Raw genomic sequence first — 24142 nt, forward strand, 5'->3', positions numbered from 1 at the left:
GTCTATAGCAGTATTTGCTGCAATTCTAACATTGTGTGGATGGTGTTGTATTCCATGTCTCCGAGGCCTTGTAAATAGAATGATAACCACAGCAATAAGTCCAGGACCAGGAGGGGGACCAGCATCATATCCACTCCTGGGGCAAGACGACACCGAGGAGGACGATGACTCCCATGACCTGTACCCAGACCAATGGAAGTATGATGACATAGACACCGATGATGGTGACAATGATGACATCACCTCTGGGGTGTAAGCCTATAGAACATACCATGATGAACCTCTTAGTGAAAATCTCAAAAAGAAGTGCTAAGCTAGGTGATAACTACTACTGTATGTTTAACAGGCGATAAACAGGAGGGGAATGTTAAAGATTTTGTATATATGTTATCACTGTTAAACATTTGGACCTTTGTCTTCTTTCTCATGAGAACGGTGTTGTGCTGTTTGCACTAACCCTGAGAATGTACGTGTTATTCAACCTTGTTTTAGCATGCTGGGGTCAATCTGAACTGGGAATGAAGAGCTGGATGTACTTATTATTATTATACAACTTGTTTTTGTAGCCGCTAACGACTGGGAGTGAAGCATGACGGGGTCAGTCATGAACTGGGAGTAATAGACCTGAAGGTTGTTTTGACTGTTGTGATGTGATGCTTAGAAGACCAGGACACTCCAGGCAGATGCACAACAGCTGATAACTGCAACAGACGAACGAGATGTGCTGACCTCCGACGATAAGAGTAAAAGAAAGAAACTGTTTTTCCTTACAGCTGCGCTTATTGGCGTATGTGTTTATGTTATGGGAAGAAACTTGTCTCGCGTTGTCCCCCCCCCCCCCTTAGGACAAGTTTTATGATGTAATGAGGGCATCTCTAATAAAAAGAGCGGGAGCACAGGCCAGACTTTAGTGTAGCCTTGGTGTACAGCCTGGCCGCACTCCGCGCGTGATTAATTTGACTTTCTGTCTCACTGGTGTTTCTTGACTCTGTTTGTCTTATCAAAGGTTTTAAGAATGTTTGGAGGAGAAAATACCCAACAGTGGATGATGCGTTTGTGAGCTCATTGATGTTACCAGCACACAGCGCAGCTGCTGTCTGTGGTGCGTGGAATGCTTCTGGGGTACCAGGGGTGAGTTGCATGTTCACCAGTGTTGTCATGGGCTGGGGAAACAGTTCCACATCATCTCTACTACAGAGTTAGGAGGTGAACATGTAATAATATGTGTATTACAGCAGTGACATCGCATTCAGCTGCGTTGCGGGCCGCTGCACCAAGCCTCTGACATGTGCGATGACACACGGCGCAGCGCTCCTGCCTGTGGTGTAACAGCTATGACGTGCACAACATTTCACACAAATTCTCTTGCCAAAGGGAGGGAATGGAAGTGTATCTGTACTGTAAGGACATAATGGATATAACAACCCGTTCAGATCTGCGGTGGTGTGTGCTGGACGACGGTGACCTAAAGTGGCACACGGTACTTTCGGTTTGATTGCGCGCTATATACATCCATTGCACATGATGAATGCGTGCCACATACATGTTATTACATGTCGACTTTTCCTTTGCCCTCTCTGGCTGGGGTCCAGTGGAGGTGGACATATGTGGCACAACATGCCAGCAGGCTTTGCTGTGACTGATCCATCTCAGAGCTCAATCAACCATGATCAGATCATTTCAAATGCTGTTATCAGAATATGTAGATTGTGATCAGATGATGCAGAAACTGCCCATAGACCTCCATCAGATATGCATCCCATCTCGATTGCACAAAGAATTTTTTTGAACTGTGCAAAACACTCAGGACAGCCGAGAAAATGGGACCAAACATGCAGAATGCTCAGAGACTGCTGTCCATCTGTCTTCAGACTGCACCTCTATAGTTCCCGACTCTGGCCGGATGAGTCATTCTGATGCAATTCGGCCTCAATCAGCCTATGTGCGATGGGGATTTAGTAGGAAGGAGCAGGAATCAAGTAGAATCCAAAATTTGAGCCACATTCAGGAGGGACAGATATTTCCACAGCCCTGGAAGAATGCTGTTCTAATACATCTTCAAATGCAGTTCAAATGCAGTTGGAACATAGTAGGAATACCTAGAATGCTGTTAGAAGGCAGTAAGAATATTAAGAATGCACCTAGAATACCGTACGGTGCAGTGCGATTGCTGCCCGAATACCACCCGACGTCTGGTTGGAACCAGCCTCAGGTAGCTGCAGTACTCTGTCTGTACTATAAATATTTATTAATGAGTATTTTGCTGCAAAAGCAAGGTCATACAAATATAAGTACCTTTTTCTTTCAGTCTTAGAAATTTTCGATTGAAAGCTGTGATGGCAATCATTAAGGAATCATGGCTGTATAATACTCCAATGTCACATATATGGATTTGAAAACATGATATGTCCTTCAAAAAACATATGGTGTCTCCTGCTGATGTCAGGGCAGTAGATTATGGCATTTGTAAAGATCATGTTGTGATTAAAACCTTCAATCTGTAGCTATTAATAGTTGTACTACAGTGCGCTGCGGCGGAGGATGTGACGTGGCTGACCACTTTGAGTTCTTCCTCCAATGCGATCAGAATGATTAGAATGCTGGAGGGTTGCTGTCAGAATATGTAGAATGCAGTCAGAATGCAGTCAGAATACACTTCGACTGTCGTTCGATATTTTTCCACTACGACTGCACCTCAAATGTTTTCAGCATGCCCTAAACATTCGTGACGGGCACAGGAACGGGTCCGACTGGTTGGCTTGCACTTAGAATGTAGTCCGAGATTTTGGAATGCACCTCGACTGTTCGGGAATGTTGGTGGAATTTCCATTCCGGCTCATTCCGCCTCTTGTGTGACGGGGTTTTATATATTGAGACATGAAAAAAACTACCAATGGCTTGACTGTGATAAAAATACATGACAAATTCTGTTGATCCACAGCATCAAGTAAACTTTAGCTGAATTTATGTTTTGTGTATGACACAAATCCAAACAAATGTAAAACTTGAAAAAACTGAAAATGCAAATGAATGCAGGCATTAAGGTGAAAATTAGGAATGGGACAACTAGTTGTAATAGTTGACTATGACTAGCTAACATCTAAATAGTCGACTATTTTCTATTAGTCGACAAGTCAAAAGCCGTTTATTAAGTTAATTTAACCCTTAAAATAACAGAGCTGCTGGAGCTGCTCCTGCTCCCTTCACTCAGTGAAGAAAGTGTGTGAACCTCATCAGGTATGTTAGTTAGTCAGCTCCAATGGGTCGTCCATGACTAGTCAATAAATATTGATATTGTCTTCATGCTAATGCTGTTTCTTGTATTTGTGTTTTTGTGCTTATATTTGTTAAAATAAAAGTCACATTTGAGTTTCACCATGAAGATTCAAAATTGGCTTAATTATGTCAAATTTAGTCTCAGACTAGTCGATGACTAAATGGTACCTGACTAGTCAACTAATGATTTTCATTCGTCGTCCCAGCCCTAGTGAAAATCATTTTAAAGCACCGACTCCTCCACATAGTTTAACCGATGCTAGATAGCCCAGAATTCTATAAATCATTGTTTCTTACAGATACAGTGATATGATACTTACATTACACTGAGTACATAAAGCAGACTTTTATTATTTATGCCATTCTTTAAAAAGTGAAAAACAGTTGCTACTGTACTTTAGAGAGAAGATAAACTCAACAGTACTGAATTCATCATCTAGTTCCATAAAAATACCCTGTTGTTCCAGTTTATCCACATAAGCTGGGTATGTACATATGTGTTACATCATCACAGTATTACAATATGTGTGTGTGTGTGTGTGTGTGTGTATCACATATAACAAGTACAGCTGAAGAACACACACGACACGACAGATGAATTCAAACGACTGATGAGGAACCTGAACACAAACAGTGATGATCAGGTTTATGTCTGAAACAAAATACAACAAACACATGAAGATGTACAAGAGATGAACTGAAGAAAGAGGTAACGGCAGAATTAGGAGTTTAAACCGTCAGTGTGCAATCAGCTGCTGAAAAACTCTCAATGCTAAGACTGAGTTTTATATAGAGCTGGTCCAGCTGATGCTTAAAGTGCTTCACACACACACACACACACTGAACAACTTTGGGATCGGATCATTCAAAGCCACTTTAGAGATTTTTCTGTTTGAGGAAATGAAACTTGAACCTATGATCTTCTGGTGACAAACCCACTTCCCTAACCACTAGCCACCCCCACACCCCCCGCACCTCCAATAAAGTAATATACATATGCTCCTCGTTTTCACTCGGGGTCACCACAGCACAGATGTGTATGTTGATTTGGCACATGTTTTATGCCCTTCCTGATGTGGCTCCACATTACATGAAGAATGGGCAGGGCTGGCTATGAACTGGGAATCTTCCACACTGAAACCAAGCACACTAACCGCCTGGCCACCACCCCTGCATCGCACTTCCAATAAATACTGTAAATCAAATAAATACATAAAAAAATAATAATTCATTTCTTCATTCATTTCCAGCAAATTGTCTGAGTCCAGGTCGTGGTGGCAGTAGAGCAAGCAGCTCATTCCCAATCCTCGACCAAATCCTATAAATTTTCCTGGGGTATCTCAAGGCATTCCCAAGCCAGCTGGTAATATCATCTCTCCAATGTGTCCTGTGTCTTCCTTGGGGTCTCCTCCTGGTTGGATGTGCCTGCAAGACATCGCCAGGGAGATGACAAGGGCGCATCCTCACCAAATGCCCAAACCACCTCAGCTGGCTCCTTTCGATGCAAAGAAGCAGCAGCTCTCCTCCGAGTCTCTGGAGAGTTGAGCTTCTCACCCTGTCCAGGAGTGTAAGCCCAGATACTCAGAGGAATCTCATTTCTGCCACTTGTTTCCACAATCGTATTTGTTCAGTCATTACCCAAAGTTCATGACCATGGGTGAGGACAGGAGCGTAAATCGAATGGTCACTCTCCGGATCAATGGATCGTCCCCTCCAGGTCAAGAGAGAGTTATTGCCCCAAGTGGAGGAGTTTAAGTATGTATTTTGGGGTCTTGTTCATGAGTGGGAGGTACGTTGGAGTGTGAGATAACAATAATAATAATGATAAAGAAGGTTTTATGGTAAGAAATGCAACCAAAATTGTAATTTAATAGATTCCGTTGACAGTTTTTTAAAATCACATGACTGTACAACTGATAAGATGAGTAGGACTTAAATACTAATGTAAATGCTAAAACCTTCAAAATTAGTGGTTTATTTTAAAACTAAAACATATAACTGATATTTTCACTTTGTAAAATGACAAATGTGACAATTTCAATAACTTGTCCAGAATTAGTTTGTTTAAAATTTAAACCATAAGTCAAAATTGTCTGCCTGTGCATGACTCGTGTGATCCTCTCCTCTCCTCTCTCTGGTCATCAGGTTTCTTTTGCTGAGAGAAGGCTGATCTGGGACAGAAGCACTGGCTTGTTGTTGTGCCAATAGCTTCCAGTGTACTGGTGTCAATACTGAAAGTTATTGGTTTAGCTTTTAGTTGTAACTTCCGCTAAATTTTTTAGGGGTTTATCGGTTTAGCTTTATAAAAGCTAACTTTTCAGTTAGCGGATTAACGGTTATCAAAGCTAACTTTTTGGTTAGCTACTCTAAGAAAGAGTCACATTTCAGAGCAAATTGTAGAGAATGGAGAAGGGCAGAACATAGTAGAGGTTGGAAAACTTATTAATCAGCTCATACACCATACAGCAAACAAACTAGACTGAGTAGACAACAAGCCGAGGAGGCATTAGATCAATCACAGAGAGAAAAGTCAATGAGGCAGAGGAACACTGGGATTGTTGTCCAAGTGAGGTTCGGTACCAGGAAGCCAACGCAGCAGACAGGGTGCTGGGTCAGATGATGTGAGAGACAGCTGGAAATTTGTGGGCATGGGAAACGATGTAGCAAACAGGTTCTGACTAAGCTCTTACATATGTTCAGCAACATCGATGGACAAAACCAGGCACCAGCAGAACAATGACCTTATGTTCCTGGTCTAGAAATGGGGGCTGGAACAGGTAAAGACCCTTAGCTGTGATGGAGAAACAGTAGTTCTGCTGTTTTCTGGTCAATGGACTTTTAGGAAAAGGAACAAAGTGAGCCATCTTGGAAAATCAATCTACTATGGTGAGTATTAACTTGCTCTCATTAGAAACTCTTAAATCAAATAACAAGGTCAACAGAAATATACAACTAGGGATGACGTGGTACAGGAAGTGGACAGAGAAGACTCCCAATGAGATGATTTGTGCTGGGAGCAGATGGCACAGCCAACAATAAACTGTTGGATGCTATCCTCCATAGATGACCCCCAGGAACATTGTTACAGCAAGTCCAGCATCCTCCTCACTCCTTGATGGCAGATGAGCTTGGAGGAGTGGCCCTATTAGACAATAGGGAACACGGAGGCAGAGACTTAAGTCTTGTTCTTATTTTGATGACTACACATTCCAGGACCAAATCTGTAGCCGTGGGGTATGAAGATCACAGTTGCCCACTTGATTTGATGACATAAAACAATAAATTTGGGAGGTGATGGTCTAGTGGATAAGTGTTGGGCTTGAGACCAGATGATTCTCAGTTCAAATCCCACCCTGACTGGAAAATCACTAAGGGCCCTTGGGCAAGGTCCTTAATCCCCTAGTTGCTCCTAGTGTGCAGTGAGTACCTTGCATGGCAGCATCCTGACATCGGGGTGAATCTGAGGCATTACTGTAAAGCGCTTTGAGCGTCTGATGCAGATGGAAAAGTGCTATTAAATGCAGACCATTTACCATTTATTTGTATCATGTGACACATGCAAAAAGTCAGACTAACCACAGCAAGACATCATGGAAATCCTGTCATGGTTAAAATAAGACCACGTTCACAATGACAGAATATCCCAGTTCATTAAAGACACCCTCCCATTTCTTCTAAGGTTTTCAAAGGTACTGAAAATGATTCAATTCATGACCTTCCTGGATGCATATCGTTCAAAGTGATAACTTAGTTTTAGAACTGTGGGACACTGAGGATGTTAAACATAAAATATTTACTAGTAAAATAGAATTTTTTAAATTTGATTTTGCACAATATTACCCCATTTAAAGAGCTGACCAATATCAGATGTTTGATTCAAATGCAATATGCAATGGTTTTCAGTGAAGACACTATTTTTAGTGCCTCTAATGTCTGTACAAGCAATTACACATTGCTATGACAACACAAACTGTTGGCTATTACTAGAACGTAGATCTGCTTTTTTAAAGACTACCATCAATTCACATTATTAATGTTTAGTACAAAAATAATGCAAAGCATAGCATATGCCCCTGCTTGTACGTTAAGTTTGAGTATGATTTTAAAGTAGAGGTGAAAATGAAGTCTGGAAAGTATCTGTGTAAGACTTACTGACTTATTGTATAAGACTGCTGCTTTAAAGATGGTATATGTTCTATTTGTAGAGCAACGTTTGCCACTTTTCACTTGGCATGTGGTGTATTGTCCCCCATTTTCAAAAGGCCTCTCCCAGTTGACCACCAAGAAAGTATTCTTTAGTTACTGAGAAGAAATGGAAATTTAGATGGCGGTCAAGGCAGTCTTTAGTTAATGTGTGGAATTTGGAACTGGTCCCGAACATGACTGCATCCACAACACCACGGAACTGCCCCTGATCCTGGGTGGCATCCACCCAGGCAGACATCGTGTCCAACTCCACCTCTTGATTGTGTTCTTAGTAGTATTACAGCCAGGGTTGGGTAGGATTACTTTGAAATGTAATCCAAAAGTAATCAGATTACAAGTAATCCAAATGTATGTACATACATACATGTAATCCACATGTATTCTTTAAAGTAATCCTACCCAACCTTGATTACAGCAGCATTCTGCTTTCTTGAATATTTCATGCCATGATTCCCATAACAACTTAAAAAACAGATGGCGTTGGCGGCCACCATCTACAATCAATCAATCAATTCAATCAATTTTATTTATATAGCGCCAAATCACAACAAACAGTTGCCCCAAGGCCATACAATAATTACGTAAAAACCCCAATGGTCAAAACGACCCCCTGTGAGCAAGCACTTGGCGACAGTGGGAAGGAAAAACTCCCTTTTAACAGGAAGAAACCTCCAGCAGAACCAGGCTCAGGGAGGGGCAGTCTTCTGCTGGGACTGGTTGGGGCTGAAGGAGAGAAAGAAACACTCAGTGCATTATGGGAACCCCCCAGCAGTCTAAGTCTATAGCAGCATAACTAAGGGATGGTTCAGGGTCACCTGATCCAGCCCTAACTATAAGCTTTAGCAAAAAGTAAAGTTTTAAGCCTAATCTTAAAAGTACAGAGGGTGTCTGTCTCCCTGATCTGAATTGGGAGCTGGTTTTATGCTTAAATAGATTTTTGCTGGTTATTGGTAGTCTGGGAGCAGGCAGAGATCTACAGAGATGTTTTGGGTGGCGTTTTATCTTCTGATCGCTGCATCGTCTCCTCCACAAAACCTGGTGATTTTACTTCACCATCAGGTTTTATGTTTTGGCTTTCTGCTGAGTTTGGATGAGGCGACACGTCACTTTGATTAAATGAATGTGTTTATGATCATGATGATGGTGGCGATGAGTGATTCCAGTGACGGGACGAGCGTGAAAACACAAAGGCGTAAACAAGCACATATATGCAAGCACGAGAACACAGTTACCCTGAGTCTCTGTGGAATGAGTGAACCAGCCAAACTTTCCTTTCTTCTTCTCAGTGAGGTTAGCCAGAGTGACCCCTTGGTGTTACAAACATGCAGTTCACACAGCCGGACAGCAGAGGGGGCAGTGAGTCAGTACAGAGCAGAAGAAAGAAGTTGAGCAAAGGGACAAACAACAGTAAGTATATATATACAACCCCTGGCAATAATTATGGAATCACCGACCAAGCAGAGGGAAAAAATATGGAATCACTCAATTCTGAGGAATAAATTATAGAATCACCCTGTAAATTTTCATCCCCAAAACTAACACCTGCATCAAATCAGATCTGCTCATTAGTCTGCATCTAAAAAGGAGTGATCACACCTTGGAGAGCTGTTGCACCAAGTGGACTGACATGAATCATGGCTCCAACATGAGAGATGTCAATTAAAACAAAGGAGAGGATTATCAAACTCTTAAAAGAGGGTAAATCATCACGCAATGTTGCAAAAGATGTTGGTTGTTCACAGTCAGCTGTGTCTAAATTCTGGACCAAATACAAACAACATGGGAAGTTTGTTAAAGGCAAACATACTGGTAGACCAAGGAAGACATCAAAGCATCAAGACAGAAAACTTAAAGCAATATGTCTCAAAAATCAAAAATGCACAACAAAACAAATGAGGAACGAATGGAAGGAAACTGGAGTCAACGTCTGTAACCGAACTGTAAGAAACCGCCTAAAGGAAATGGGATTTACATACAGAAAAGCTAAACGAAAGCCATCATTAACACCTAAACAGAAAAAAAACAAGGTTACAATGGGCTAAGGAAAAGCAATCGTGGACTGTGGATGACTGGATGAAAGTCATATTCAGTGATGAATCTCAAATCTGCATTGGGCAAGGAGATGATGCTGGAACTTTTGTTTGGTGCCGTTCCAATGAGATTTATAAAGATGACTGCCTGAAGAGAACATGTAAATTTTCACAGTCATTGATGATATGGGGCTGCATGTCAGGTAAAGGCACTGGGGAGATGGCTGTCATTACATCATCAATAAATGCACAAGTTTATATTGATATTTTGGACAATTTTCTTATCCCATCAATTGAAAGGATGTTTGGGGATGATGAAATCATTTTTCAAGATGATAATGCATCTTGCCATAGAGCAAAAACTGTGAAAACATTCCTTGCAAAAAGACACATAGGGTCAATGTCATGGCCTGTAAATAGTCCAGATCTTAATCCAATTGAAATTCTTTGGTGGAAGTTGAAGAAAATGGTCCATGACAAGGCTCCAACCTGCAAAGCTGATCTGGCAACAGCAATCAGAGAACGTTGGAGCCAGATTGATGAAGAGTACTGTTTGTCACTCATTAAGTCCATGCCTCAGAGACTGCAAGCTGTTATAAAAGCCAGAGGTGGTGCAACAAAATACTAGTGATGTGTTGGAGTGTTCTTTTGTTTTTCATGATTCCATAATTTTTTCCTCAGAATTGAGTGATTCCATATTTTTTTCCCTCTGCTTGGTTTAAAAAAGTAACCGTTACTGACTGCCACAATTTTTTTTCCTGATTTCTTATAATGTTTCTTAAAGCCAGAAAGTTGCCATTTGAAATGACTTTAGTTTTGTGTCATGTCTGCGATCTGCTTTTTTTCTACAAAATTAAACAACTGAATGAACATCCTCCGAGGCCGGTGATTCCATAATTTTTGCCAGGGGTTGTATATACATATATATATATATATATATATATATATATATATATATATATATATATATATATATATATATATATATATATATATATATATATATATATACACACACACACACACACACACACACACACACACACACAGCAACCATATGCACAAATACTACAAAACAAGTGTGCAGTACCTAAAGTACTAGCTTCTTTCACTCGTTTGAATAATAAAACTATCTAGCACCCTGTCTTGTTTTATTGTTCAAACCTAAATATGTTGTAGTTTGCAAATACTCTCCACACAAAGAATGGATGGACGGGGGAGTAGAGCAATCAATATTTGATGGTCAAAATTTGTTCTGACATCAGGATGAAATCTCCATTTGAAGAGTTCAGGCACAAAACCCCGTAAACGCCACGCCCACTGAAAATGAGATAACGATTGCAAGTGAAAGCTTACCGAGGCTCGTATCCGATAACAAAATCAATTCTGCTGCAACATCCCATAAATCCTGTGGTAAATGCAAGTCAAGATGCGGTTTGTATGCAGAACCTCGTAAGCACCATCCCAGTTTGTGTGCAAAACCACATAGTGAACAGTGCACCACTCACTGGCATGTATTTCGGTCACGTGACGCAAAGATTGCGGCACCCACGAGAGCTTCTCTGATGCTGCGTTTACACATAACGATGGCACGTCATGAATGCCACGAAGTATACATTCTTGGCTGCTGATCACGAATGTGATGATTTGAGGCAGAGGCGTCAGGTGTCCTCAGGAACTGCTGCAACCTGTTACCACGTAACAGTGCATCGTTAAGTTCTGTCACGTTGTGAATGAGGCGAATTGTCTCCACACACACACACCCATATTCAAATCAAATCAAATCAATTTTATTTATATAGCGCCAAATCACAACAAACAGTTGCCCCAAGGTGCTTTATATTGTAAGGCAAAAGCCATACAATAATTACAGAAAAACTCCAACTGTCAAAACGACCCTCTATGAGCAAGCACTTGGTGACAGTGGGAAGGAAAAACCCCCTTTTAACAGGAAAAAACCTCAAGCAGAACCAGGCTCAGGGAGGGGCAGTCTTCTGCTGGGACTGGTTGGGGCTGAGGGAGAGAACCAGGAAAAAGACATGCTGTGGAGGGGAGCAGAGATCGATCACTAATGATTAAATGCAGAGTGGTGCATACAGAGCAAAAAGAGAAAGAAACTGCATCATGGGAACCCCCCAGCAGTCTAAGTCTATAGCAGCATAACTAAGAGATGGTTCAGGGTCACCTGATCCAGCCCTAACTATAAGCTTTAGCAAAAAGGAAAGTTTTAAGCCTAATCCTAAAAGTAGAGAGGGTGTCTGTCTCCCTGATCTGAATTGGGAGCTGGTTCCACAGGAGAGGAGCCTGAAAGCTGAAGGCTCTGCCTCCCATTCTACTCTTACAAACCCTAGGAACTACAAGTAAGCCTGCAGTCTGAGAGCGAAGCGCTCTATTGGAGTGATATGGTGGGCAATTTTAACATCCACACAGATGCTGAGAATGACAGCCTCAACACTGCATTTAATCTATTGTTAGACTCGATTGGCTTTGCTCAAAATGTAAATGAGTACACCCACCACTTTAATCATACCTTATTCAAAACCTTATAAGTAAGAAGAATAATTTTAAATTCTATTTTAGAATTAACAGGAAGCCAATGAAGAGAAGCCAATATGGGTGAAATATGCTCTCTCCTTCTAGTCCCTGTCAGTACTCTAGCTGCAGCATTTTGAATTAACTGAAGGCTTTTCAGGGAACTTTTAGGACAACCTGAAAATAATGAATTACAATAGTCCAGCCTAGAGGAAATAAATGCATGAATTAGTTTTTCAGCATCACTCTGAGACAAGACCTTTCTAATTTTAGAGATATTGCGCAAATGCAAAAAAGCAGTCCTACATATTTGCTTAATATGCGCATTGAAGGAAATATCCTGATCAAAAATGACTCCAAGATTTCTCACAGTATTACTGGAGGTCAGGGTAATGCCATCCAGAGTAAGGATCTGGTTAGACACCATGTTTTTAAGATTTGTGGGGCCAAGTACAATAACATCAGTTTTATCTGAATTTAAAAGCAGGAAATTAGAGGTCATCCATGTCTTTATGTCTGTAAGTAACTAATCGGTGTGTGTCCTCTGGCTTCATGGATAGATAAAGCTGGGTATCATCTGCGTAACAATGAAAATTTAAGCAATGCTTTCTAATAATACTACCTAAGGGAAGCATGTATATAGTGAATAAAATTGGTCCTAGCACAGAACCTTGTGGAACTCCATAATTAACCTTAGTCTGTGAAGAAGACTCCCCATTTACATGAACAAATTGTAATCTATTAGATAAATATGATTCAAACCACCGGAGCACAGTGCCTTTAATACCTATGGCATGCTCTAATCTCTGTAATAAAATTTTATGGTCAATATTCATCCATCTGCTGATTCAATTCAGATTGCTCCAGTTTGCTCCTTTAAACCCATAGCAGAAGAACTTTATGACTACATGCTTAGTTGGGCTCTGTGCCATGGAGTGGCGCAAAGAGGAGGAGTAGAGAGCCAGATGTGTGGCTTCACGCGGCTCTCGTCTCATTCATTTTTCCAAACATCAGGCGCAGCAGCAGGTGGAACACCTGCAGGAGCACGCTGAGGAGCATTGGAATGAAACTTTTAGTCAACTGGGCGTCTCTGTCCTAGCATACATTAAAGTGATGGACTTACTGCATTTTGCAAACAAACTGAAGGTGGAGATACCAGGTTTTGCAGCCAAATGTATTAAAGGTTGCTAATTAACACATTTCTGAATAAACGTTGATTTTTGAGATTCTGCTATTTTGTTCAGTGCACCATAGCCATTTCATAACAAGAAAGAATGATTCATGGGGATGTACAACTTCCATCAGGTAAATATCCTTATTTAAAACAAGACTGGTCTGGTGGAGATACAGGGTTTTGCGCCTTAACTCTTCATTTACACATTTCAGTTATTTGTAACAATAATGAGAATAATAAATTTTAATGCTGTGAATATTTTTCTGCCACTAGATGACAAATCAGAAACATATTTCAGGACATAAATAAAGCTTCCCTCCTCAGCCACTCCTCCTCAAACCTCCCCCCTCCACAGTGAGCAAAACAAATGGCAGTTGTAGCCTTTTAATTGCTGCACTTACACATAGGCAGGATACGTTACGAATGTCATTTTTCCATCATCCATGGCACACTCCTGACATTCTTAATGCGACTTAATCTGAATAGAGTTCTTCACAGTGCATGTCATTTGTGATACTCATGGAGCATGTTTTTGGCTGCCAAAAATAATCTTCCACAAATGTCATAAACCACCCTCAATTCGTGGAGTTCGCAACGGAGTGTGTTGATATGTGGTGATTCTTAATAGATTGAGGCAGTATTCATAGTGGTTCCTGTGATGGAGCCCATACTGTCATGCGTCATTACAAATTGACATGAAAACTGTGAAGAGCCGACACAAATTGTAACGTGATGTCACATTCCACTGTGCGCCACTACAAATCACTGTATTCTCTCACATGCACACAATTAAACCCTGCTGCACCGCATTCAGTTTTGCAGTATGCCAAAGGACAGTGACGCCAAGTCAGCCAAGTCTCGTTCCAGACCACAGCCTGCACCTCCTGCTGACGCTCTCCTGCAGGTGTTCCACCTGCTGTTCTGACTGATGTTCAGGAGAACGAGTCTGAGCCAGAGGAGAGCCGCCTGCAGTCAGACATCTGGTTCTCTCCATCTCCTCCTTTCTGCACAACTCCATGGCACAGTGCCCAACTAAACGTGCAATCACAAAGTTCTTCTTCTGCTGTGGATTCATCTAGATATTGAGGAGCAATCTGGAGTGATATGAACTGTTCAGTAGCTGATGGTAGCATAAATATCGTGTACGGAGACAATTAGCCTGATTTACAGCATTCCTGAAGAACATAACGATGCTCTATTGCACGCTATTGTGGACAACATTCTTGACCGTGTGTAATGGTTTGTGATAATTTGCCAGTGATACGTGCCATTTATCGTAATGTGTGGTAACAGGTCGCGACAGTTCCTGAGGACTCCTGATGCCACTGCCCTGAATCATCGCATTTGTGATCGGTGGCCAAGAATGTACACTTCGTGGCATTCGTGACTTGTCGTCGTTATGTGTAAAAGCACCATAAGAGGTCTAACAGCTGCCTATCTGAAAATGTGTGTATGTGTATTCCAGTCCAATCATCTATCTAAGTGTGATTTTTGAATGTATTTGTGTAAAGTAGGTGGCGTTTGCCATCTCATCAGCAGCTACAACCCCAATTCCAATGAAGTTGGGACGTTGTGTAAAATGTAAATAAAAACACAATACAATGATTTGTAAATCCTCTTCAACCTATATTGAATTAAATACACGACAAAGACAAGATATTTAATGTTCAAACTCATAAACTTTATTGTTTTTGTGCAAATATTTGCTCATTTTTAAATGGATGCCTGCAACACCTTTCAAAAAAGCTGGGACAGTGGTATGTTTACCACTGTGTTACATCACCTTTTCTTCTAACAACACTCAATAAGCGTTTGGGAACTGAGGACACTAACTGTGAGTGTCATGATTGGGTATAAAAGGAGCATCCTTAAAGGTCTCAGCCGTTCACAAGCAACAATGGGGTGAGGATCACCACTTTGTGAACAACTGCATGAAAAAAATAGTCCAACAGTTTAAGAACAATGTTTCTCAACATTCAGTTGGAAGGAATTTAGGGATTCCATCATCTACAGTCCATAAAATAATCAGAAGATTCACAGAATCTGGAGAACTTTCTACACATAAGCGACAAGGCCGAAAACCTACACTGAATGCCAGTGACCTTTGATCCCTCAGGTGGCACTGCATTAAAAACTGACATCATTGCATAAAGGAACTTACCGCATGGGCTCAGGAAACTTCAGAAAACCATTGTCAGTTAACATAGTTCGTTGCTACAAGTGCAAGTTAAAACTTGACCATGCAAAGTGAAAACCATACATCAACAACATGTAGAAATGTCGTCGCCTTCTCTGGGCCTGAGCTCATTTGAAATGGACAGACGGAAAGTGGAAAAGTGTGTTGTGGTCTGATGAGTCCACATTTGAAATTGTTTTTGGAATCATGGAGGTCATGTCCTCTGGACAAAAGAGGGAAAAGACCATCCAGATTGTTACAGACACGGATCCAGACCGGTTTGGACCGATGCAGTTGCATCGGTCAAATTTTTTTACGCATCGTTCGTCATCGGTTAAAAAAAAAATCTTGAATAATCCCGAATGGTCCCCGTGGTGAACACAGCTTTGGTTTTCATGTCAACCTATAGTCCGTAAATTATACGGATTTTTCCGAGTATCAGAGTCATACAGACGTACAAATAAAGTCGGATATTCAGGGTTTGGTCTGCAGCGGCTCTGTAATCAACCGTTTCTGCAGCGTGACTCCACTTTGAAGCCGTGAACCATTGAAGCAATGCTTCGATTCAATGGCTCATGGCTCTTTGATTCGCTGCTCTTCAGAAGCGGTAAGTCCGCTTCTTAACTCCTCTCAAAGCCATTAAAATATCATGAGTCACTTTTGTGTGGATTAAAGTTGCTAACTAGGACTCTTGTCTTGTTGCAGTCAAGAAAAGAGAATCGTCCTCCGTTCCGTTCACACAGCTCCAAATGCTGCGCGGCTCTCTGCTGAGACAGAGTCCGGTCAGAATTAATAACTTCAAAATGAATTGCCGCTTTAAATAAAATGACACCTCTTTCCAAACGTTGCAATACAGACAATAACCTACAATCGACTAAAACGTTTTTTCCTCCCAAAATGAGACGTGCTGTATTTCTTTACAAATTTCATCCTGACTTGCAGCACAGCTGCAAGAGCTCAGCTCAGATATACAGAGTGACATTTATGCCAATAATGTCTGAAAGGAAATGCTTTTGACAAAAACTACAGATTTTGTTTATTCCTATTTATGTCCAGAGATCAAGGATCCACCATGTAGAGTTTATTATGTCCAAAGTTTAAGGATCCAGTGACCAATTTCATATTTATTTACTTTAAGACTCAATAAAATGTTCAATTTCAATTCAATTTCAATTTAATCGGCTTATAAAGTGCCAAATCACAACAAAATGTAAACTCGTATACTAAAACAAATACATCACAATTGTACACATATCACAACTGTGATATGTGTACAATTGTGATGTATTTGTTTTAGTATATTTAGTCATGGACATGATGAATATTGTTACCTGCTGGACTGTTTCTAATTTTGATTGGTATCAATGGAAAATGTCTTCTGTGAACTGTCTGTATCTCAATATATTATTATTAAGAATATATGCAGTCATCTTTTTATTGATTTTATCAATTGAAAAAAATCATTTATAGATTCAGGTATAATTGAAAGATTTTGTCAATAAATTTGATCCTGTTTACAGTCAATTTTTGTTTTAGTGTTTTTTTTTAGGACATCATATTTATACAAATAAGAAGTGTTCACTATGGTCCATGAAGTATAATAAATATATTAAAAGAAGTGTGACAGTGTATGTTGCACACAAATAAAAGAATGAAGATTATTGAATAACAAGATGTGTACAATTTTTATTTTATCATTGGGCAAAAATGCATTTGTCAGATTTTCACTCTGGATCCAGCCCTGTGTTACTAGTGCAAAGTTTAAAAGCCAGCATCTGTGATGGTATGGGGGTGTGTTAGTGCCCATGACATGGACAACTTACACATCTGTGATGGCACCATCAATGCTGAAAGGTACATCCAGGTTTTGGAGCAACACATGCTGCCATCCAAGCAACATCTTTTTCAGGGACGTCCCTGCTTATTTCAGCAAGACAATGCCAAGTCACATTCTGCACGTTACAACAGCGTGGCTTCATAGTAAAAGAGTGCAGGTACTAGACTGGCCTGCCTGCAGTCCAGACCTGTCGCCCACTGAAAATGTGTGGTGCATTATGTGTTGTGTGTTGGGGGGTTTGGCTGGACATTTTGGTGTTGTTTTCTTTTCTTTGCTCTCCAGGTGGTATGCAAACTGTTTTTTTGTCTGTGGAGAAGGTGCTGGCAGAAGAGTCCTTCACCCTCATCAGCATTATTGGCTGCACTTGTGGAGGATGTTCACGTGCAGGCCTAATGACTTGCAGCACCTGTGGATGATGCTCACGTGCAAACTTAAAGACTTTCAGCTGAAGCAGATAATGAGATGACGTTCTGCATTTAAGCCATGAGTGATTCGAGCAGAATTGCCAGAAACTCGACCTTGTGACGTTTGTTTGTGAGACGCTGAGGACCGCGCCTGGGTTTGACACATCGTGCCTGTGAAGGAGGACGGGTGAGGGACACATGCTGTCAGCACACATCAGAGGTGATGATTGTCTGAATAAGTGTTAACAGTAATTTGGTATTTTGTTACGCAGTATATTTAAACATTGATGAGAATTGTGTAGCTCACTTCTCACTGCCGTGGCATACGGAATGATGATCCTCCACCTGTTGTGAGAAGCTGCTCATTTACATAAAGCTTAAATTCAGACCTGAATGTGTTGCTGATAGTGTGTGCCTTTGAAGGATATTTGTTGTAGCTGTTGGGAAGGTGTCGTAGCACGGACCCACAACAGGGGGCGCAAATGAACGGACAATGAGTAAGCCAAAAAGTAACAATTTAATGTTGTGATAATACACAACTAAATTTACAGAAATTTGCACAGTCAATAAACACCAGGTGACGTGTGGGCAGGCTCGAAGATAGAAGACCCCCGACGAGAGAGAAGCCGCGTCCCACACGGCTTCCACCACCAACGGTCTGAAGAACACCGGAGCCGCCAAGTCCCGAGTCCCCAGGTGGCCTCTGTCTTCGGCTGTCGACCCTGGTACTGCTGGCAGAAAGCAGAGATAAGATGTATGAGTGTGAGTCCACACACTCAGTAATCCACAGTCCATACACAGTTAGGAGGGAGCACCTCCACCTCCAATCACACACTCGTACAGCTCCTGGTTTAACCACTTATCTGGGTTGGGATGTGAGGCGAAGCCGTCGCTGTCACACCAAACGCCAATCCCTCAGACAAGGAAACACTCCAGGAAAACGGCTGCAACAGAAGTTCAGGTTATACACACAAAGTGTCTGTCAGCAGAGAAATTACCTTTTCAATGGTAGTCGATTTCTCGGCGAGGAGGTGGAGTTGCAGTCCGGCCTTTATGGTGATGATGATGAGTGACAGCTGGTGCGATGAGTGACAGCTGTCACTTCTTCTGGGTCTGGCGCCCTCTCGTGCTTGGAGCCCGCACTCCAAGCAGGGCGCCCTCTGGTGGTGGTGGGCCAGCAGTACCTCCTCTTCAGCGGCCCACATAACAGGACCCCCCCCCTCAACGGGCGCCTCCTGGCACCCGACCTGGCTTGTCCGGGTGTCTTTTGTAGAAATCGGCCAGGAGGGCCGGGTCCAGGATGAAGCTCCTCTTCACCCAGGAGCGTTCTTCAGGTCCATACCCCTCCCAGTCCACCAGATATTGGAACCCCCAGCCCTTACGATGGACGTCCAGGAGCCTGCGGACTGTCCAAGCAGGCTCCCCGTCGATGAGCCGGGCAGGAGGCGGCGTAGGTCCAGATTAAACAGCTAACAGATACAGAAAAACACCGCTGTGCTCCGGAACAGGAAGTGATACAATACCGCAGTGAGAGCCAACCACCAGTGACAACGTGTACAACACATTGTGTACAACAACAATGTGCGGTGACAACCGCACATTAATGTTGTACACAAATTATTGCACAGAAGGGAAATAAATTTGTTTTGTTTTTGGAACCGCTTTCTGGTTATTTAGCGCTGGGTTCAGTCAGACGCTGGTCCGCTCCTCAACTCGCGTCTGCACATAACATTATGAAGTGCAAAATATAATCGAGACCCCGGACTGTTGAACAACTGAAGTCGTACATCAAGCAAGAAGGGGAAACAATTCCATCTACAATGCTTCAACAATTAGTGTCCTCAGTTCCCAAATGCTTATTGAGTGTTGTTAGAAGGAAAGGTGATGTAATACAGTGGTAAACATACCACTGTCCCAGCTTTTGTAAAGCGTGTTGCAGGCATCCATTTCAAACTGAGAAAATATTTGCTCAAAACAATAAAGTCTATCAGTTTGAACATTAAGTATCTTGTCTTAGCGGTGTATTCAGTTGAATATAGGTTGAAGAGGATTTGCAAATCATTGTATTCTGTTTTTATTTACATTTTACACAACGTCCCAACTTCATTGGAGTTGGGGTTGTACATAATGAGTATTACCTTTTTGTTTTTAAATATAAAGGTTAGTTTATTTTTAAGACCATCCTTTTACATTCTCCATGTAATGTGGAGTTGTGTCAGGAAAGGTGTACAAAATCTCAAAGCACAGAGGGAGTATTGTTTCCTTCTCTGCACAAAAAGTCCTTAAGCCACTAAATTTTGATATAGAAACTAGTTTCCTGCTGCTATATTAATATTTGGATGACAAACTGCATAAAGCTTTAAAAGTGTTATTCAGATTTAAAGCTACGGTCACATTAGCTACAAGCGATAGCATGCGACAGAGTGGATGTTTTGCAGGGACAAGAGGCAACATTTGCTTTGTCGGCAGTTAGGCAGGGACAAAATAGACCTCCTGAGCAACACAGTGACGGCCAATCAGAGTGAGTAGGCGGCGTGATGTCAGATGGTTGTTCGCTCGAACAGGATAATCCAAGATGTCATTACGCGCCATAACAGGTGTGTTTCTGCACTGAAAAAAAATTGGAGTGATATTTGCTTGAAAAACCTAGGAAAGTTTTTCCACTCAGAAATTCCAAGTAAATTTTACAAGGGGAATTCTTAAGTAAATTTTACTTGCATATATTAGTTTATCTAAAAGAATAACTCAAGTAACATTTACTAGCAATTATCAACTGAATTTTTTTTCATTGAATTTTACTCTGTCTTTATTCATAAAAAGTAAAGTAAATATCACTAAAATATCAAGTAAATGTCACTCCAAATTTTTTGCAGTGTGTATAAATGTAATATATTTCTTATATATTTTGTAAAAGCTAGTGAGACAAACACTTCTTAATCTAAAAATGCTGTTTTTGTAACCAGATAACACCACTGAAGTGACTCACTAGACATCTAACAGATGTTAGCGTGCACGCCCCGGGAACGCCCATCACGCGACCAAGCAAATGGCTAGTCATTGTCGTTTGTAGCTAATGTGACCTTAGCTTAAGGCGTGTGTACAAAATAACTATGTAATAATTTAGGATATTAGCAATAAATGGGATTTTAGAAGTAACCAGACAATAGAAAAGCAAAGAGCTAAACAATGAAGACATGAGGAAGCAAAGGGAAAAATGAGGAAGAAAAGGGAGAAAACAAGATGTTAATAACAATCTACAGACATTTTTTCTACAGTGCACAAAAACTGCAGCAGTTAAGGAGAGAGCATTAGCATGCTGTGTGTCACGTCTACAACAAAGAGAGCACAGGTAAAGCAGGACAACATCTGCAAGAGAGTGACAAATATAGTCACTAAAAAAAAACTGTATGATTTAATTTAAGGCACTGGAGCAGCTGTAAAAATAGTTGCCAGCAACCGGACTGTAGAACAAAGCAGCACACATATACACCATTTATACGACATGAAATATGGATTATAAATTCCATGTTGACTTAAAAAAAAACCTACATTACATGCTGCAACCTACAGTTACAATTTAATCAGAATGGAATCCAGACATGAACGACAATTTTTCGGAACAGGCTCAGTTTATTACTAAATATGAACATCACAGAAGTAATTTCTATGTCGTCTTGGAAACTGCCAGAAGTAATCCTTCTAGACCAGGTGTGGGCAGCAGTGTGCCATAAAGGGCTAAGGGGGTGCAGGTTTTCCTTGCAACCAGTATGAGCTCCGCCTCTCAACAAGATAAAGACGTTGGATAAAGACGTTTTCTTGGACATTTTTTCAGGCTTTTCATATACAGTCACTGCAACACTACGTTACCTGACCGGAAAGTGTTGCAGTTATACGTATGGCGCCACTGGAGGAGGTTAGGGTTACACTAGAAGTTATCAGCTGCTACACTGTCATGATATGCAAGTTGCTTTTAATTATTTAAATACTTAAGTGTATTAAATTTTTGCACTATTTTGTAAGACTGGTATAAGTTTTTACGTGATTCACCAACAGCGTAACAAATGCAAGGAAATGAAGATGTACTGCAGGTGTCACAAAAGGAGGACCTGTTCAATGACCTGAAGAGAGCTGGGACCACAGTCACAAAGATTACATTAGTAACACATGATGTTGTCATGGTTTAAAATCCTGCAGGGCAGCAAGGTCCCCCTGCTCAAGCCAGCACATGTCCAGGCCCGTTTGAAGTTCACCAGTGACTATCTGGATGATCCAGAGGAGGCATGGGAGAAGGTCATGTGGTCAGATGAGACCAGAAGAGAACTTTTTGGAATCAACTCCACTTACTATGTTTAGAGGATGAGAACAACCCCAAGAAAACCATCCCAAACGTGAAGCATGGGGGTGGAAACATCATACTCTGGGGGTGCTCTTCTGCAAAGGGGACAGGACGACTGCACCGTATTGAAGGGAGGATGGATGGGGTCATGTATTGTGAGATTTTGGCAAACAACCTCCTTCCCTCAGTAAGAGCATTGAAGATGGATCATGGCTGGGTCTTCCAGCATGACAGTGACCCCAAACACACAGCCAGGGCAACTAAGGAGGGGCTCCGTAAGAAGCATTTCAAGGTCCTGGAGTGGCCTGGCCAGTCTCCAGACCTGAACTCAATAGAAAATCTTTGGAGGGAGCTGAAACTTCAAACCTGAAAGATCTGGAGAAGATCTGTATGGAGGAGTGGACCAAAATCCCTGCTGCAATGTGTGAAAACCTGGTGAAAAACTACAGGAAACGTTTGACTTCTGTAATTGCAAACAAAGGCTGCTGTACCAAATATTAACATTGATTTTCACAGGTGTTCAAATACTTATTTGCAGCAGTAACATACAAATAAATTATTAAAAAACCATACATTGTGATTTCCAGATTTTGTTTTTAGATTATGTCTCTCACAGTGGACATGCACCTAAGATGAAAATTTCAGACCCCTCCATGATTTCTAAGTGGGAGAACTAAGTGTCTAAATATTTATTTTCCTCACTGTAGAAGAGGAAGTCTCGCTCCAGTAGCGAATCCATCGTGACGCGCGAAGCCTCCACTCGGCTTTCCATGACAAAATCTCTTGTTAAAAGTGAAATCTGCCAGAAAATGGTTGATGTCCAGCTCTTGTGATAACCAGAGAAATGGCACACAATGGTCACGGATCCAGACAGCCATCCATTTAGAAATGAAATGGTCGTTCAGCCTGTCGATGGCGGCTTCGGAGCGCGGCGCGCCCCACAGTCGCTGGGGGCCGTCCTTAAAGCGACAGTAAGACTCCTTATTCTCTACCAAGCCCGTAACATTTTCACCAAAAGCCAGATAAATTTTTCTAATGGCTTCCAGCTGCCAGTCTCTAATAGTTTCTGAAAAAATTCTGATGGAAAAAAAGCCCAAATCATTCTGCCATTTCCTGACAATGAAAATCCGCCGAGGGGGTGGACCACTCCTCACTCAAAGCCTGCTCACAGGCGAATGACGCAACCGACAGGCGTGGAAAAACCCACGCATGCGCACGAGGGTTCAAGCTTGTCTGATGTAATCACACGTGATTCAAATCCATATGGTTTTTGAAAAAAATAATAAGGTCGGATACTTTTCTAATAGACCTCGTATATCACAGAAATAAGCTCATATTTTATAATATTATTGCTATGTTTTGAAGTTTTATCTTGGGCAGCCTGGAAATAAGAAAGTTGTTGTATTAATAATAAAAATACTGCAATATACATAAGGGTTTTTTTCAATGTTGTGAAATCTTACAAGATCCCAAAATAATTTAATTTCTGTTCGGCAGCATGCAACACACAGGGATCGACGATACAGTTATCACACGCAGCAGTCACATACATCAGCAGTAACAGGTTCACAACTTTGACCCATTCTAACCACCAGGGGCAGTGTGCAGCCCCACAGCCCCACACGGGGCAGGAAAGTGAGGAAATAGTGCAGCAGATAACAGAATATTTACAGGGGAATCCTTCAAATAGTGATACAAGCACCAAATTTGGCAAAAATACACCTTAGATATTACTCTTTAAAAAAAATGACGGGCCACTTGAATTTTCAATAGGCAGCCATGTAGGGGTCAATTGAGGAATTACATAGGGGTCAAAATATAAAAATGCTCCAGTCATATTGAAAATTATACCACATTATTTGTCTGATTGTAATGATTCCAACAAGGTATAGTTTGGACTGTCTATGACCGAATTCTATAGAGCTTTGGGGTAAAAACAAGAAGAATGGTGATAAAGCTCAGTTTGTACAGGGGTCAAATGTTAGAGTTGCTCCAATTTTGATCAAAGGTGATGCAAATTATTGGTTGAGTTAATAGGGTTTTAAAAAGGAATAGTTTGCACTATGTGGCATGCTTAGTTATCATGTTACAGGGTAACATGTGTCACATGTCATAGAATCCAATGGACGTCGACATTGATCTACCTTTAACTTGCAGACCAAGCATTCAAC

The 24142-nt window shown here is 41.3% G+C and overlaps 1 protein-coding gene across 19 annotated transcripts in view; it reads right to left on the bottom strand.

Annotated features, from left to right (window-relative positions):
- cacna1db (calcium channel, voltage-dependent, L type, alpha 1D subunit, b) overlaps positions 1–24142 on the bottom strand; it is a 497403-nt gene that overhangs the window by 244702 nt on the left and 228559 nt on the right. For 13 of the 19 annotated variants that reach the window (XM_034171697.1, XM_034171692.1, XM_034171699.1 and 10 more), the window contains exon 11: positions 8715–8789. The exons of the other annotated variants lie outside the window; for them this stretch is intronic. In XM_034171697.1, the coding sequence (XP_034027588.1) occupies positions 8715–8789 (75 nt within the window). The remainder of the gene's footprint in view (positions 1–8714; positions 8790–24142) is intronic. 19 annotated transcript variants of the gene reach the window in all.

The sequence above is a fragment of the Thalassophryne amazonica genome, chromosome 6 (assembly GCF_902500255.1).
Source record: "Thalassophryne amazonica chromosome 6, fThaAma1.1, whole genome shotgun sequence".
In the NCBI taxonomy this organism is placed as follows: domain Eukaryota; kingdom Metazoa; phylum Chordata; class Actinopteri; order Batrachoidiformes; family Batrachoididae; genus Thalassophryne; species Thalassophryne amazonica.